The sequence below is a fragment of the Festucalex cinctus genome, chromosome 16 (genome assembly GCF_051991245.1).
Source record: "Festucalex cinctus isolate MCC-2025b chromosome 16, RoL_Fcin_1.0, whole genome shotgun sequence".
Taxonomy (NCBI): domain Eukaryota; kingdom Metazoa; phylum Chordata; class Actinopteri; order Syngnathiformes; family Syngnathidae; genus Festucalex; species Festucalex cinctus.
Genome location: NC_135426.1, coordinates 25,001,867 through 25,019,288, shown reverse-complemented (window position 1 = coordinate 25,019,288; position 17,422 = coordinate 25,001,867). Strand labels below are relative to the sequence as shown.

Below are 17,422 nucleotides of genomic sequence, written 5' to 3'. Positions count from 1 at the left end.
CATAAAACAATCATTGGATTCGTACTTGAGTAGATTCCCCATAAAAAAATAAAAGAAAGTATCTGATCAAACAAAAGAAGAATCGTTGAGAATCCGTGTGGGTGGTCAAAGAAAGTCGTGGTGAAAGTTGAGGAAAACGGAGAAGCAACTGAGATACGATGCAATACTGCCCTCCTGTGGATGTCTGGTGTAATTACATTCAAGGTAGATTGACTTCGTGAGCTGTTAATACATAAAACAATCATTGGATTCGTACTTGAGTAGATTCCCCATAAAAAAAATAAAAGAAAGTATCTGATCAAACAAAAGAAGAATCGTTGAGAATCCGTGTGGGTGGTCAAAGAAAGTCGTGGTGAAAGTTGAGAGGAAAACGGAGAAGCAACTGAGATACGATGTAATACTGCCCTCCTGTGGATGTCTGGAGTAACTACATCAGGGTGGGAATAGGCTTGACTTCGTGTTCGTGAGCTATATATAAAACAATCGTTGGAGTCGTACTTGAGTAGATTCCCAATAAAAAAAAATAAAAGAAAGACGTATCTGATCAACAAAGCAAGAATAATTGTTGAGAATCCGTGTGGGTGGTCGATCAAAGTCGTGGTGAAAGTTGAGAGGAAAACGGAGAAGCAAATGAAATACGATGCAATACTGCCCTCCTGTGGATGTCTGGAGTAACTACAATCAGGGTGGGAATATGATTGACTTCATGAGCTATTAATATATAAAACAATCGTTGGATTTGTACTTGAGTAGATTGCCTATTAAAAAAATAATAAAAGAAATAAGTATCTGATCAACAAAACAAGAAGAATCGTTGAGAATCCGTGTGGGTGATCAATCAAAGTCGTGGTAAAAGTTGAGAAGAAAACGGAGAAGCAACTGAGATACGATGCAATGCTGCCCTCATGTGGATGACTGGAGTAAGTACATTCAGGGTGGGAATAGGATTGACTTCGTGAGCTGTTAATACATAAAACAATCGTTGGATTCGTACTTGAATATATTCCCTATAAAAATAAAAGAAAGAAGTACCTGATCAACAAGAGAAGAATAGTTGAGAATCCGTGTGGGTGATCAAAGAAAGTCGTGCTGAAAGTTGAGAGGAAAACGGAGAAGCAACTGAGATACGATGCAATACTGCCCTCCTGTGGATGTCTGGAGTAACTACATCAGGGTGGGAATAGGATGGACTTCGTGAGCTATATATAAAACAATCGTTGGATTCGTACTTGAATAGATTCCCCATAAAAAAATAAAAGAAAAGAAAAGACGTATCTGATCAACAAAGCAAGAAGAATCGTTGAGATTCAATGTCAATCAAAGTCGTGGTAAAAGTTGAGAAGAAAACGGAGAAGCAACTGAGATACGATACAATACTGCCCTCCTGTGGATGACTGGAGTAAGTACATTCAGGGTGGGAATATGATTGACTTCGTGAGCTGTTAATATATAAAACAATCGTTGGATTCGTGAAGTTTGGGGGTGCGCCTGAGCGAACTGAGAAGCTACTCATCACTTTCATTTTTTTTTTTGAAAGCTCTGGGTGAACGCTTGGCCGAATGGAATAAAACAATGACTCCCGCACCAGTGCTACCGGGTGCGATCCCCGCTGTCTATCTTTCGATAATTTTGAGAAATACTCCCATAAAAGCAGAAAGGGCCTGGAGTCGCACCCGTGACCGTTGAATGCGGAACCTTTGTCACTAACCGCTCGGCCAGCTTCTCCTGTAGGAAAACTGGATTTTATCGCATATATCGGGTTCAAATACGCATGTGGAAATCCTACAAATACATAACTTGAAACGCGAGCACCTTCAACCATGATGGCCGAATGGTATAAAACTTTGCCTCCGGTTCAAGTGACCCGGGTTCGATCCTCGCTGGCGCACCCTCGAACGAATAACATACATAAGTATGAAATCTAAAGATTGCAGAAAGCGAGGCTCGAACACGAGAACAAGTAATCCGAAGGTAATGATCTATACCACTCGACCATCTCGGATTTGAGGACGTTGGGGTTTTCGGTTCTATTCATAGAATCAGCTGTTGCAGTGGCCGCCCTTTCTCCCTTTTTAGTACAATTACGACCAAAAGGAATCGAAGCCGGCAAGTCAGGTTGGGCGAATGGCTAACGACATGGGCTCCGGTCCAAACGAGCAGGGTTCGATCCCCTGTGAAGGACTTTGCTGTTTTTCTCGGGATTTTCTGTCTAAATGCAGTTGAAATATGTTTGTCGTACTCTTGGGAAAATAAAGCTTTTGAAAAAATAGCACGTGATGACGTTTTTTTTTTTTTTTTGTGATGACGTTGTTCCGGAAAACCTATATAAGCTGTGACTAATTGAACGAGCATTCTTTCTTCACCAGCTTGGCAGCATCACGTCGACATCCTCCGCCTGCTGTTCTCCACTCATCTCGACAAGATGACCGAAAAACTTTGACATGAGGTTTGTTTAAAGATTCTCCTTACACTAGTTGTAACTTTTAACATGTTCACCTTTTCAGCGTGCAAACACCTTGCTAGCTAAAATGTTTGCTCAATCGCGGTCAATTGACGTCAACCGCGTGCTAACACGACACAAACACATTTGACACTTGTTAAAACTTTATTAAACGCCTAATCGGTATTTGGAAACGGTAAGTCTTGAATAACACTGCGTACTTTTCAAACTAACTTTTCCCTTTCCAGCGTACGGAGAGGAGCATTCGTTAGCAGAAGGTAGGTTGCTAGCGTTTGTACGTTACCAACTTCAATGACAACCAACTCTTAACTTTCTTTTAATTTGTCCACAGGCTTGTATCTTGAAACGAATGAACTCCCCTTGAAATAAAGTTGTGTACTTCCACTATCTTTTTGAGATTTTGTTTGTTTTGCTCTCCACCGGCTAAATGTGCTTGCATGTTTCTAAGCTATGTAATGTCGTGTCTTCAGTCCTGTTCTCGTCACTGGTGAGACAAAAACACTCATACACGTGAAAATGTGATGTTTTAATTAGTTTCAGCACATGGTGAGGATGAGTTAACATGCTGAATGCCAACAGGAGGCTTCCAGTGATGCAATTCAGGTGGGGACACATTACAAGCAAAAGTCTGAATTTCAAAAGGCGATGGCAAAATGTGCTGTACACGACCTCAATAACTCCACCCTGCAGGCTTCTTTGGAAAACGAGTTGACAGCTTGGCCTCGTGTTGTAGTTTCCATCCTGGACAAGACTAAAGGAGGGTAAGAGCATGTCAGGTGACTTGCACTGACCTTTTTGACATCCTGCTTTTTTGTGTGCGCGCGTGCACTTAAACTGCATTTGGATTTGAACCAGCGCTGCCTGGGAACAAGAATTGTGTTCAAGGCCGGCCGGCCGTTGCTGGGTTTGAGCATGCTGCAAAACAAAATGGCTGACGCCAACATTTGATTAACATATTTGAACATCTGTTTTTGTAGTTCCCCCAAAGCTGCATTGAACTGCGCTTCACTAGTGACCCTCAAAGGTACATTTACCTTTTTTTTTTTTTTTTTTTTTTTTTTTTTTTGTACTTGACTTGACTGACACGTTGTTGGTTTTTCTTATGTCCACTAGGTGGTGCCAAAGCATCTCTGGGCCCTGGTGAAGCTCAACCACTTCCCTTGTGTGTGCAGGGAGGCTTCCAGTGAAGGAAGATTAGAGTGAATTGGACATGGAGAAAAAACTGCCTGGCCACCAAGATCCTGCATAGACAAATATGTACATAGTCGTATTTTTTTTTTTTATGTTAATAAACTGAAGTAGAAGCTGGACTGGTTCATTGCTTGCTGCCTGTTTCGGTTGGTCTACTCTGAAGCCCTAAAATATTTGACATGAGTGAAAGTCCTCTCGCAGAACAAAATGGGCCACACTAACCTTTTTTTTTTTTTTTTTTTTGACTACAAATTTCACCATTGTTGGCTAAATGAAGTTATTACCTTGTGATATTTCTCTTTAGAAATCCAAGTTGGGGCCCCGTCACAGCGGAACATCAAGGTGAGTCCTCCCAAGGAAGTGATTTGTTTTTGTCTCCTTGCAGAACGGTCAACTGCTCCAGGAGGCCACACATCGAAGCGGCTTCTGCAGAAGGTTCCAGCCTGCAGTTAATCACACATGCAAAAAAAAAAAAATAGTAATGTATTTTTTTTTGTTTTCCCAAGATGATCAAAGGTCAAACCAGCTGGAGGAGTGTCCAGAAGCCAGACTGGAGCAACCTGCAAAGAAGTGGAAGGTTCGAGTAGGCCGTCGATCCATGTCACATTTCTTCATGGTAGACTTCCTGTGAATGCAGCTGCGTCATCACCGACAGTCACACAAACAACTCGCAGGTCCTCTTCTGCAGCTGGGGGGTTTCATCTTGTCAAATTTGCTGCATTTAAATAAATGCATTGTTGTAGAATCCAGGCAGTGACTGTCCAACATTTGTTTTTTGGTGCTACATTGCTGCCATCATCTTGAAGACATTGACTGTAAGCTTTTCCAATGTTGTGCCACAGGTGCCGAGGAACATGGTGGGCTTCCTGGCGATGCAGCAGTGTGAGCAAGTTGGCACAAATCCCACAAAAGTTGTCAGATCCCCTTCTGTGCTGGTGAGTTTCATCACATTTCAAAATCATTTGCTGCACAACAAGTTGACTTGACTCGCTGTCCTTTTGTCTTAGGTCTGCACGATCTGCTCCTGCTGGCTCCAATTCACCTGGTGACAAGGAGACAGCAATCAAGTTATCCAACTTAATAAAAAATAAATAAAAAAAGTTTTTGTGTTTTTTTTCCCAGTTTGCCATTAAACATGCACTTAGCAAAAAACAGTTGACAAATTGCATATTTCCTTAACTCTTCTTGTAACATTACAGCCAACAGATTACAAAAAATTTCTTGAAATGTTTCATAAAACGTTTCTTGTCAAATAAAGGGGTGTGGCTAAGTTGCATGGTGGGTGGGGTTATGCAAGTTTCTGAACAGGAAGAAATTGATTGGTGGGTTCTGTAACGGTGTCAGAATCTGATTGGTTGGCTCCATTAAGTGGGTGGGGTTTATGCAAATTAATCTGCCTAGTGATTTGCATAAATGGGTGCGGCTATGCAAATTATGCAATATACCCTATTTTGTGTGTAAAAGTGGGCGTGGTTATGCAAATTAATTTGCATACAGACACCTGATAGGTCAGTTGCGAGAGGGAGTGGTCAGTTATGCAAATTAATTAATATTTTTCCCTGAAGTGGGTGGAGCTATGGCCTATCATTTGCATGTTGACACTTAATAGTTGCAAGAAAGCATTTTTCGGGCCTTGAATGGATTGCAAGTGGATTGTTCAGGTTGTTCTTGAAGATGTTTTGGCCCCTGGTCCCAGCAGGCTTCCTCGATTCTTGCTCAAAATCCCGTCATCTGGCCTGAAGAATGAACCGAGAAAGCCAGAGGCCAAATATCTACAAGGACAACCTGAACAATCCACACTGACAAATTGTCACAATTTGAAATTTCACAGTGCGGTTCGAAATAAAACACAGAGACGCTCATTCCAGTTGAATAATATATTTGACAGTTTTGTTTTTTTACAATTTGACACCATTTCAGCAATAATGGTTGGCAGGCTGTACATGGAAGCAGCAGCACATGACACCATGTTGCGTGCGTGTGCGTGCGTGATGTCACATGAGCCCATCATGCCACCCACTTATTACAGAACGTGCACTGACAAACGCATTAATAGACAAGAATATCATTCAGTGCTTCTGGACATGCGCTTAAGAATTTTTTTAATAAGTGGGCAAAAATAACTATTTAAAAATACATCAGTGTTATTTTGCCAACTTTCAAAACATTTTCAATAATATGGGCGCAACAATGTCATTTAATAAAGCACATGTTCAAACACTGAATGATGTTCTGCCGTGCGTGTCGTACATCAAGCAGAGGTTAAATTAAAGTGGTGCACTGAGAAATGGCTTCGTGACATCACATACCTCAAGCGCACAACAATTGGCTAACTTGCTGTCAACGCGGCGCCGACCCATCCACACGTCCTCAAGTCTTGAGTCTGTCGGCAGCGTGTTCGTCCGAGACCGCTCCATCCTGTCAGGAAACAAAAACAAAAGTAGTGAGTAAAGCTCAAATTTGAGATCAAATTACAAACAACACTTCTGGGTCACAACCAAGTCGAGTGCTAACTAGCACAACCAAAAAAAAACAAAAAAAAAAAAAACTGACATAGCAACTTTGTAAAGAGCTAAAATGGCAAATTGTCATTAACTTTGACTGCCACACATTATAAAAACCAAACAAAAAAATCCACAGTGCCAGCCGCTTTTGAGCGTTTTAATTAAAAGAATATTGTTTGCCTTTACAACATATACAATGTGGCTACTAAATGAAAGATCGCATTCCATTCATCAGAATTTTACTAATCATTATTAAATGTCTTTGGCAGTCAAAGAGTTAAAATGGCTCATCCAGACTTTAAGGTTAAAAATTGTTAACACAAGTTAGCAGGTGGAATCATCAGGAAAAGCTGAACAATTTTTTTTTTTTTTAACAATTTCTATATGCATTTGAAGTAGCACACATCCCATAATACCATGTTGAAGTTCACATACCACATAGAACAACATGCAGAGGTTCTACTGTCCACTCGTGACATTTGTGCTCATGATCTATCTGTCAATAGACTAAACTATGTCCACATAGTCAACAAATAAGACAGAGTGTACCTAATATTTGGACACTTGATTAGGTACACTAAACTTGAGGGGTATCAACTGACACATCATGACTTGTCTAACTACTATCATAACCTGTATACATTAGCCAAGACAACAACTAGGGTGTACCTAAGAATGTGACCATTTTGGAAAGTCATTCAGTACATAAGCGCAACCAAAAAACAACTGACTGATCTCTCTATAGGCCAAACCCAATTCATCGACTGCACAACACTGCCACACATGGAACCGGACAACAAGTACATCATTCAATGCTCCTGGACATGTGCTTTTATTGAAGATTTTTTTGAAGTTTTTTTTTTTTTTTTTTTTTTTTTTTTTACAAATAGTATTTATTTTAATAAATAGACATATCAATCTAATTGACTTTTAAAAAAAAAGATGTTTTTATTTTGCCAACTTATTTTAAACATTTTCTAATTTATTATTATTTTTTTTTTACAATTTGTATTTATTTTAATAAGTAGAAAACAATCTAATTGACTTTTTTTTTTTTAAATTAAAAAAAGATGTTTTTATTTTGCCAACTTATTTTAAACATTCTTTTTTTTTTTTTTACAAATAGTATTTATTTTAATAAGTAGACAACATATCAATCTAATTGACTTTAAAAAAACAACAACTTGTTTTTATTTTGCCATCTTATTTTAAACATTTTCTATTTATTTATTTATTTTGTTTTTTTCAATAATTTAGGCCACACCAATGTGATTTTAAAAGAAGCACATGTTTAGAACCATTGAATATGTTCTGGTGTACGTCTGAAGTACATCAAGCAGAAGCCAAAGTGACTGACAAATGGCTAAGTGGCATCACTCACACCTCCTCCAGCACACAGCATAGCATTCTTTATGTAAAAAACAAAACAAAAAAGTACACGCACCTGTCTAAAAGCAGGTTTCCAATTGCACGGTTTTAGCGCAGGCCCATCCATGTCCCAAACGGCCTCCATCATGTCAAGAAAACAAAAAGTAAGCAGTGAGTGATGCTCATTTGCATAAAGTAGGTGCTAATTTGCATAAAACACTTGGATTTAAAACAATTGAAAAACTCTTAAATATTCATGTCAGTACTTCATAAATGTAATATTATTGAAGTTTTGACCATAGGCAGGCTGTCGATTATTTTTAATAAAATGCAAGTGATACATGCAGTAAGCAAGCAGGTCAGTGCGTTCAAAATTAAGCCACTCCCCCACCAGCTCGCTCGCTCTGCTGACTCCACCCTTCTCACGCCCATCACCCGCTTAAGACCATGCCTTCGCCGCTGATGCCACGCCCTTATCTGCATTCGAGGATAGTCGGAAGTCGGAAATACCCGAGTTGAAACTTCCCAGTTCCGACCTCAAAGCGGTCGAGGTGAAAGTAAACAAACAAAATGGCGGATAATGATAACTTGTTTTTTTATTTTGGTCCTCAAAACTCAATTTGACCTCCCGAAAACCTATCTTTTTGCAATTTTGCTTCATTTATTGTTTTAATCTTATTTCATAAGCAATCCATACACTTAAGTAGTTTACGGTGAACTACTGAACTGTATGAAATACTTATGAATAATATAAAAACAATAAATGAAGCAAAATTGCGAGCAGGTAAATTTGCTGGAAGTCAAAATGAGTTTTGAGGAACAAAATAAAACAACAATTTATCTTTTGGTTTGTTTACTTTCGCCTCGAACGCTTTTTAGGTCGGAACTGGGAAAAACCAACTCGGATATATCCGACTTCCGACCATCCTTGAATGCAGCATTAACTAATAACTCCTCCACAACCCATCTGGAAGTTCAGGAACACTGATTGATTCATGATAAAAAAAATAATAATAAAATGCTCAAACCGGGTTTTCTTTTATCCTGCTACCTGTTACTGTTCTATTTTATTATTATCTGACTGTTTTGACAGGTAGTCTAATAAACACATTTTAAATTCGAAAATAGCATTAGTATCTTCTCTCGTTAGATTTTGTAAACGCGTCTAATGTTTTGATCCAATCGAGTCAACTGAAGACACGTTAAATAGGAGACGGTGGTTCTTTTAAAACAAGAATATACTTTTAGAGGCCCATGCAGTGAAAACGTGGAAAAGTTGAGCATGACTTACCTTTTCACAACAAGTCGCCACTTTTCTTCAACTGACGTGCAGGTAACGGGCAATATTCCGTGAGACGTGAGACAATATTCCTTTGTTGCGGACGCCAGTGTGCATGTAAACAATCAAAAATCACTGACTAATGCTAACGTAACTTGACTCAATCATGTGCGCGAAAAAACAAACCGCTAAAACAAACAATTCCTCGTTTTCTTCCTCTTCTCCTTTTCTTTTCCGGTCGGTGTTTAATAACTTCCGGGTCGTAGCTAAAATCGAGCGCTAACTTTTTTTCTTTTTTTTTAATGAATGCCTTTATTAATTCCAAAATGAACAGGTCGAGCTAAAAAAAAATATGAAAGAGAGGGGATAGTTGTCATTAAGATGTGTCGAACGGAGTTTAAAGTTAAAACTTTAAACGATTTAAACTGCTCGTTCCCCCAAACCAGGGGACACCAACGTATTTTTTCCCCTCTACGATTCTTTATTTGACAAATGGGAATCTACAGCTAGAACATGGCATGTAGAAGCAAAATAGTAAACATTTACAAGACATTATGTACCTAACGAAATCCCAATAACAAAGGTAAACGTGGTAAAAACAAAACAGAATTTAAAGTGGAAAAAAATTGTCAGGAGTCCTAAACTAAGAAACATTGAAAACGAGAACGAGAAAATGAGAACACAGCCTTCTTATTTTTTCAAAGTGTATATAGAAAGTAAATATATATATCTCAACACAAAAACAGGTCACCAACATGACTAATTACTCCCAAGGACCACACGAGTGGTCCTAAAATGGGTCACTGGTAATGGGGCATTGTGATTTATAGAAATAGTGTTGGATATTCATATTGGTTTGCTAATTATTGTGAGAAATCAAATGCATTCAGTGTCTTCACACAAATTATATAGTGCTGTCACTAATTGTAGAATTACATTGATTACTCAAATTGTAATTTTTATTACCCTGACTATTTCAAGTAAAAGCCAGGAAACAATGCTTGCCTCCTTCCATTGTCATAAAATCAGTTTTTCCCAGAGGAGTAAAATTTAGTTTTGACATTTTTACATGCAGACCTTTTACATATGCCAATGTACAGATTAAGTGTCACCTCCTTGGAGTGATTTATTGGACAGTCAAAGTATGTTTGGAGCTGTTTAGACTGACATCCTGTCCAAATGCAATATGAAATTGTCTCCCAAACGTTTCAATCCATCTTGCAAAAATCAGATTTCATGTGTTTTGTGACAGTTCAGACTACAAAAGAGCCATCCACTTTCAATCTGGATGGGCTTCAAAGAAAAAGGAAATCCCAAAAATGATTCTGTACTCTTAAGATTTAATACAATTTTATTGAACATAGTTAAAATGCATTCAGATCCTGCCAATTTTCCATCCTTTAGCACCTGCAAAGAAATCAAAAAGTTGAGTTTTATTGCAGGACAATTTGAACACTTGAAAGATGCTTCAACCTTTTCTGTTAGGGTGAGGTTTGCCTTGTTTCGACACACGGACGTAGCGCACAGCGGGATTGGAGCCCAAACGCATGCGGGCTGGAGCGGCGCTGGTCCTTACTGCCACGGGCGTCGTCTGAGCTCTCGTCGATAGCGCTCTCGTCGTGACGGGAGCGCGAAGGGTCGTGGTGCCGATTCCTGCTGGGAGCTGCTTGGTGATCATGCTACCTATGCCGGGGTTGTCCGACTCAAACCTGTATGTGGAGAAGAGCCTGTGGAGGCCTTCCAGAGGATACGTGCATTGCACCACCAACCTGTGGATCAACAGTGTAAACTGTTTGCATATTTTTTGGGAACCTCTCTTGTTTTCTCCATTTGTGCAAAAGAAATTAAAGGACAGATCTTGGTGCCATCAACTATGAACCCAAAATAGTTTATTTCAAACTCCATCCACATCCTTTAACATATAAAACAAACGTTTTCTCCAAGTAAAGCGAGAAACAAACCTCTTTTCGACAACCTCCGAGCCGTCCACATTCTTGCTGTAGAAAATCTCATTTTGATAGATCACGTTACCATGGCTGAGCTAAAAAGGAGTCGGGAGGAAAAATGTAGAAATTCTCACACATGTTGCAACTTGGTCATCTGATTACCTTCACTTTGGAGCCACAACTATTGAGCGGGAAAGAGAAAAGTGCCCTGGTGTCATCAGATTCTGCAGGGCTGCAGAAAACGTCCAGGAGGTTGCTTGTTGACGGGGTTGCACCGCTTGGGGTTATCTGAGACAAGTCAGCTACTACGGTCATCCTCCCATGAGTGGAACACACTAAAGACACATGAGGACCATCTAACTTTTTTTGCACAACTTTTAGACTAGCAAAATTCACAATTTCAGTACAAAACGAGCTATTAATAACTATGAAAGCAGAGTTTCGATATTAACCTAATTTGCCGCCACCCATGTCACTCACCAGGTCCTGCTCTTTAAAGCGATACACATTGATACTACAGTAGCATGTTAAAAAAAAACAACTTACCAATAAGTTCTGATGTCACAAAAGTACAAGTCTTTGTAACAGATTTCTGAACAGCCCCCGTCTGACGATCTTTCACAAGGATCTCAAAAGTGCCCAAGAAATTCTCCAAGGTGATTTCCTAAAACAAATGACCAAACAAGGAAATTAAAATAAATGACTTCCCCAAACAGACGAAAGCAGATCAAATCCAAGCCCGCCCGGACCTCATAGTGGAAGCCCTGCGAGTAGACGGGCACATCCAGCTGCAGTTTCTCACTAGCATTGCTCATCTTGTAGCCCAGTTGCACCGCCAGCTCCGGCGTCAGCGTGGCCGATCCCACGCCGATGGACCACAGGAAGTCGAAAGCCCAGTTGTCCGCGTTGAAGGTGATGCCGGACTCCGAGCAAAACGCGTCCAGGACTGGCGGAGCTAAAGCGGAAACTCATTCTTCATTCCAATTGACACTCCGATGGAAATATTTGACTCACCGGGGCCAGCCACTGCACTGACGCTCACAAAGTAGTAGTAGGGCTCGTTCTCAGGCACAACACTCAGCGTGTAGTTGATGTCCAAACTGTATTGCACAGTTCCGTACATTTCGAAGTACTAGGGGGAGAACACTTGTGAGCGGAACCACGTCAGATGACCGATTCAAAAAACGACAGCGTCTACCTGCTGCGTGACGGCAGGGTCATCAAACGACACTTTCAGCAGGTAGCCGTGGCCGTGCGCGGCTTGCGTGATATCCGCAACGGAACACGAGTTGGTGTACAGCGCCTCACGCCCGTTGAGCTGAAGCAGAACCAAGCGGACGTCCTTGGGCACGTCGCCCAGGTAGACCTGAAAGAGGCGCTCCTCAACGATACTTCGGTTCTGGGTAAAAAGTGGGCGTGGCAGCAGGGGTGTGGTCAGCGTCCGGTGAAGGCGCAGCCTGGTCTCCGCCTCCTCGTGCTCAAACATTTGCTCCAGGTAGACATGGAAGGTGTAGAACTCGTAAAGGTCACCACTGGCAAGGCTCTACAAAAAAAAAAAAAAAAAAAAAAAAAAAAAAAAAAGTTCTATGTAGCCCCACTATTCTAAATATGCCATTCTGGTTGATATCGTGTTTGTGGAATATGAGGTAAGCAGCAAAATCTAGCAGTTTATATCCATCTCAGAGGGCAGCCATTTTGCCACTTGCTGCCGACTTAAGATGACACTTTTGCTCAGGTAACAACCAATGACAGGACAGCTTCAGAAAACAGGTGATCCCCGAGCAACATGTCATCTTCAGTGGACAGCAAGTGGCAAAATGGCCGCTCCCTGAGAGAGGTAAAAAAAGGCTTGATTTTGCTTCATAACTCATATTCCAATAATGTAATCTCAATCAGAACGTCATGTTTCACTAGTGAGGTCACAACATTGTCAAGAAATGTTTAAGGTCGACTTCCAATTTGAGAAAACACCGTCACTTTGCATACAGACCTTCCTGAGTACACCTTTCGCATCCAAGGGAATTCTTATCTGGACCGTGTCATTCTCCGTTACCACGTCACCGTCTTCAAAATGGCCGCCGCCGAAGCCGACACTGAGCCGCGTGGTATCAGGGCCGGGATAGGGCGACTCGGGAGTCTTGAAAAGCATGTGGCCACTGTCCTCGTAAGCACCTTGGTCTGTTCGAGAGACGAGCGAGTAGGTAACGAGGGAGGAGAAACATTTCAGGCACGCGAGAGATGATACAGACGCATTGAGCACGTCGCCACCAGGTCCACCATGATGACCAACCAGCGTTGTCTGGAGAAGAGCGTGGCATGGACCACCTCAACGGGGATGCCGTTCACCTGAAGACACCAGTTTGCAAAGGGATTGAAAATGGCTAGTACATTTCCATGCCATGTTAAACAGAAATATTGCCAAATTGCTAACTTTGTTTTTTTTTTATTCCAAGAACATTTCTGGAACTCTAACCATGACAATGAACGATTCCGGCTGTCCATAGGGCGTGCGGAAGACGAGCCTCTCGTCGCTAAGGTCGAACGTGTACCCTTGCTGACGGGCATCCGAGAGGCTCATCGGCTCCATCTGCTCCTCGTCCCTCTGGAACATCACATGCCAGTCCGAAGTTGATGAGTCATGTGCCTGCAGAGGACACAAGAGGATCCCCAAACCTGCTTCACATTATGCATTTAAATAGTGCAAATATTTTCATTAAAGACAAATATGGATTCATGAAATGATATGTGTGGTGTGTTAAGACCAAGATAAAGTTGTTCTGATGCTGTTGTGTGAAGTGAGAAAGCAGGTTTAAAAAAAAAAAAAAAAAAAAAAAAAAAAAAAATTGGTCAAAAAGGGACTGGCTGAACCTTTTGGTAAAACGCAGAAAGTTGGGTTAAAAAAAGAACCCACAAAACAAAAAAAGTTAACAAAGACTCAACCTTTTGGGTTAAATACCTCAAAAAGTTGGTTCAAATATTTTACACAATTCAATTGGGCTATTCAATATTCCCAAAAAGTAAGGCGCAATACCCTACAAACAACCTAAAACAAAGTGGATCACTGACAACTTTTTTGTTGTTGGGTCAAATTAATCCACAAAGCAACCCAAACAAACTGGATTTGTGAGTTACTAATTTAACCCTTTTTTTAAATTAAATTAAACTATAAAACAATTTTGGGGTTTGTCAGTTATTCATTAGACCCAACTTTTTGGCTTAATTAAATGACTCAAAATGTTGGGTCGGTCCAGTCTTAACCCAATTTGGGTTATTTAGGACCCAACCATTTACAGTGTGTCTGGTACTGAGGTGTTCTAGTTGGCCAAAAGAGCCACGTTTGCTAAGCTAGGTTTATCAAGCATCATTTTGCAACTCACATGTGTGAGAACATTCCAGTTGTCGTCATCCTTCCTGGCAGCACATGAGACTTCGCTCTTCACGGACACCTGAAGACAAACCGGCACACCTTCGAACCTGAACGCAACTCAACCGAAGCAACAAACGCACCTCCATGTAGTTGAGTTCACAGGAGACCTCTCGAGGAGACCACTCCAGGGATGGGGAGCAGGTCTTGTTGAGAGCATAGACGACATCGCCGTCACGCCTCAACAGGTTGAAGCTGAATGCAAAGACCTGATCATCCTAAGAACCGGGATACCCATCAGTGCTGTTGCCTGGTTTCACAGAGCATTTACAGACGATACCCTTTTCTCCGTGTGACAGCTGAAGTAGGACGCGTGCAGCTCCACACGACCACTCGGCGGCGAGACCGTGAGACTGTAGCCGCACTTGGCCGCGTACGGCTCGGTAATGGCGTACGTGCCCGTCCTGTCTATGAGGGGAGAAAAATTGTCATTACTGGGTCATGTCAGGGTGATGTTTGGGTCATGAGGTCAAGTGTCTGTTTTGAATTGATGCAACCATCTGGGTTCAACTGGAACAATGGTATATGATGTCAGGAGCTATGTGATGTCAAGAACTTTAATCGCTTTACTTGGTCAACAGCCAATCAGATAATTCCATGTCAGTCCTGTCACCCACATGTCTAGTCACAACCAATCCGTTCAATTCACTGTCTATTAAAGCTAAACTGAAAAGTGTGCGTTTGTCTGATTATTACCGCTGTTCCTCTGTGCATCTCCACAGCCCAAGAGGGCCTGGCGTCTCGTGATTCTCATCTAGTCAAATTTGTTCTACGCCTCTTGATGTTATGTGAATAACTAGTTAAAATCTTATTTGTGTCTGCGTTATAGGATCCAACCGCAGCACGTGACAGCAATTAATACTAATGTACAACTCAGGTCTATACTCTCGCCACAATGAACATCCCGTATAATGTACATGCAGTATTAAACCACCGGACTTGCCGACGGCCTCGAAGCGAGCATCATTCCCAGCGAACGAGAGGGCCACAGCTATCACGAAGGAACGATCGTGACAATCCATGTCCAGAACTCCTGTGAACAAAATGCATCATCATTCAAAATGGTGCTTTGGATTTCGGGAAAAAGCAGCTCATTCCGTACCATCGGGAACGGGATCAGCCAACGTGGACTGAAGCCACACCGCCCTGAAAGACAAAAAGCATACAAACAAATTGTAGAATTTATGTAGTTGCTTGTCTCACAGCAAAGCAGTCTTACCACAAATAAAAGAGCCACGCCATAGTTACATGCAGCCACCAGGAAACCAGCTTTTAAAGAAACCAACCGACCAATCGGAGGCCCCTCGTTGTGACACCCGAGGGTGACGCTCATTAGCAATCAATCAGTAGCAGTTTGTGTTTGTTTGTCCTTCCAGACATTTTGTGTCCCTCACATGAAATTACAAATAGTCTGTGCACAAAATGCAGAAACAATTTGTGTAAATTATATTTGTTTTAAGACAAAATCATAACTGTCGCTGATAAAAGTGATTCCAAAATATAATTGTATCAAATGGCTCTTGAGCTCTCCGAGAACGGCTTTTCCTCATGATGACCAACTTGCATATCAAATATATGGTTTTAAATCAGCTTTTCTTAAATGATTTTGTAATTGTGTAACATTTTTTCTTTATCACAAACATATAATTAGGACTAGTAATTATGTTCTGAAGTTGTCTGTCAACATACATCTAACATTGAAACTGAAATCATTTTAGCCATCTTGAGGAAGAGAAAAAAAAGTGAACTATGTGACTCTAATGGAGTGAATCACTCAAACCGTACACAACCTTGTTGTCTGAAAAAGATATTGGCCTACTAATATCAAAGTGCTTCAGTTTTTCATTATATACTGTAGCTACAATAAGTTTGTTCTTGACCAGTTAGCATAGCAGCTAACACAACTAACATGTTATGAGAAAACTGTCAACGTTAAAATTGATTTGCTACTCTGCTATTGCAAATGAGAGTCACAAAAAGTATAATAGTAGTCAAATAAAATGCAGCTTTCTTTCTTTATTTGCATCAATCGATGGTCACCATCCAAAATATCACAAACATTTGCGAGCACAGTCGCAAAGTCACAATTACAATAAATATTTGGATGGAAACCACTTGTAGGCCATTATATAAATACAACTAACTGAACATTGTTGTTAAATGGGCGCCATGTGATGACATATTTGTACACATATGCGTAATGTAGCCTAGCTTACGCTATAAAGAGTAAGAAGTCACATAGAATTTTAGAAAAATGACTGGCAATGACTAACAAACTGAAAATCAGTAAGCGAGACGTTGTTCCTCCGCCCACGTTGGCGGGTCGAGCCGCTGAAGACGTTCAATCGACCCTGACAAGGCGCGTACGCGTTGACGCCGTGTTGATCCCGCTTCGCGACAGGCCCCCGGCGCTCGCACGCTTTCAAAAGTCAAGTCGTGGTCGGATTGATCCACTCGAAAGGGAACGCGCGGTTACTATCTTGAACTGGCCAGCTAGTACGATGTTGGAAGAGTTTTGCGACAATGCCTTGACATTTGCATAATGGCCCCCCATTGTGTACTCCGGTGACTAAAGCTGGCGGCAGGGAGGTTGGTGGAGTGTCGGCCGGCATTGTTGTTCGTTAACATTTGAGTCACTGTGTGTCATTAACAAAGTGGCTCAGCATGCGGGGGCCTCACGTTGCGCTTGGACGCCTAAATGGCTTATCTTGACCGACGCAACCCAAGCTACATTTTATACTCGTCCATTCATTTTCTGTTATCTCCATTCGGGTATTCGGCTGAACTATTAGAACTAGCAATTAAAATGCAGTTCAATTTTTCCTCAATACAGAATTGTGATTGTAAGGAAGCGTATGGTATTCACTTGGGAAAAAAAGAAAATAATCAGTTTTTCAGAGTAATTTAGAGTCAACCTGGTCCATGTTGAACTGAGGTGGCTCGGGCATCTGGTTCAAATGCCTCTTGGATGGCTGACAGGAGAGGTGTTCTGGGAATGTCCCACCGGCACGAGCTCCCCAGTGACGACCCAGAACACGCTAGGGCTGGGCAATAAATCGAATTAATTCGATACATTGTCATTTTAAAAAATCGAATCGTTGAAAATTTGTTAAATCGTGAAATCGAGTTTTGTCTTCTGGATTAGAAAAAGCTGTTGTTCTTTTGTTCTGTTACATCTAAATGCTTTTATGTGTTGTAATTTTGCACAAGTGGCAGAATGCTGGATGGGTGGTTTACAAGACATGTTTA

The 17,422-nt window shown here is 41.1% G+C and overlaps 2 protein-coding genes and 1 long non-coding RNA gene across 16 annotated transcripts; 1 reads left to right on the top strand and 2 right to left on the bottom strand.

Moving 5' to 3' along the window:
- The first annotated feature begins 2,269 nt into the window (after nucleotides 1-2,269).
- Nucleotides 2,270-4,780, top strand: LOC144004036 (uncharacterized). 10 transcript variants are annotated; one of them, XR_013279186.1, is made up of 10 exons: nucleotides 2,270-2,446; nucleotides 2,689-2,718; nucleotides 2,793-2,831; nucleotides 2,996-3,064; nucleotides 3,152-3,222; nucleotides 3,439-3,485; nucleotides 3,575-4,087; nucleotides 4,159-4,326; nucleotides 4,495-4,587; nucleotides 4,660-4,780. XR_013279186.1 is itself a non-coding variant. In XM_077500923.1 (7 exons), exons 3-7 carry the CDS (start codon nucleotides 2,889-2,891, stop codon nucleotides 3,657-3,659), a joined length of 228 nt encoding a protein of 75 aa, XP_077357049.1. In that variant the 5' UTR covers nucleotides 2,271-2,446; nucleotides 2,689-2,718; nucleotides 2,793-2,888; the 3' UTR covers nucleotides 3,660-3,771. The 10 variants fall into 10 exon arrangements, 4 of the variants coding, with proteins under 4 accessions (XP_077357049.1, XP_077357048.1, XP_077357046.1 ...); XR_013279184.1 differs by having other exon boundaries at nucleotides 2,271-2,446; nucleotides 2,793-2,948; nucleotides 3,041-3,222; nucleotides 3,575-3,718; nucleotides 3,957-3,994; XR_013279183.1 differs by having other exon boundaries at nucleotides 2,271-2,446; nucleotides 2,793-2,948; nucleotides 3,041-3,222; nucleotides 3,575-3,718; nucleotides 3,957-4,087.
- LOC144004037 (uncharacterized) lies at nucleotides 2,967-9,014 on the bottom strand. 4 transcript variants are annotated; one of them, XR_013279192.1, is made up of 6 exons: nucleotides 8,816-9,014; nucleotides 7,601-7,663; nucleotides 5,987-6,070; nucleotides 4,176-4,694; nucleotides 3,937-4,078; nucleotides 2,967-3,702 (listed from the first exon to the last, which is right to left on the bottom strand). It is a non-coding gene; the product is annotated as an uncharacterized LOC144004037 (long non-coding RNA). The 4 variants fall into 4 exon arrangements; XR_013279190.1 differs by having other exon boundaries at nucleotides 3,937-4,095; nucleotides 4,213-4,694; XR_013279191.1 differs by having other exon boundaries at nucleotides 3,937-4,694; nucleotides 5,962-6,070.
- Nucleotides 9,015-10,136: 1,122 nt separating this feature from the next.
- LOC144004145 (uncharacterized) lies at nucleotides 10,137-15,439 on the bottom strand. Of its 2 annotated transcripts, none has more exons than XM_077501130.1 (17): nucleotides 15,393-15,439; nucleotides 15,276-15,319; nucleotides 15,113-15,206; nucleotides 14,454-14,577; nucleotides 14,257-14,391; nucleotides 14,127-14,195; nucleotides 13,223-13,393; nucleotides 12,999-13,095; nucleotides 12,740-12,927; nucleotides 11,948-12,292; nucleotides 11,764-11,881; nucleotides 11,499-11,704; nucleotides 11,296-11,413; nucleotides 10,912-11,084; nucleotides 10,765-10,844; nucleotides 10,277-10,572; nucleotides 10,137-10,210 (listed from the first exon to the last, which is right to left on the bottom strand). In XM_077501130.1, exons 1-17 carry the CDS (start codon nucleotides 15,413-15,415, stop codon nucleotides 10,179-10,181), a joined length of 2,313 nt encoding a protein of 770 aa, XP_077357256.1. In that variant the 5' UTR covers nucleotides 15,416-15,439; the 3' UTR covers nucleotides 10,137-10,178. The 2 variants fall into 2 exon arrangements, with proteins under 2 accessions (XP_077357256.1, XP_077357257.1); XM_077501131.1 differs by having other exon boundaries at nucleotides 10,301-10,572.
- Nucleotides 15,440-17,422: the final 1,983 nt, after the last annotated feature.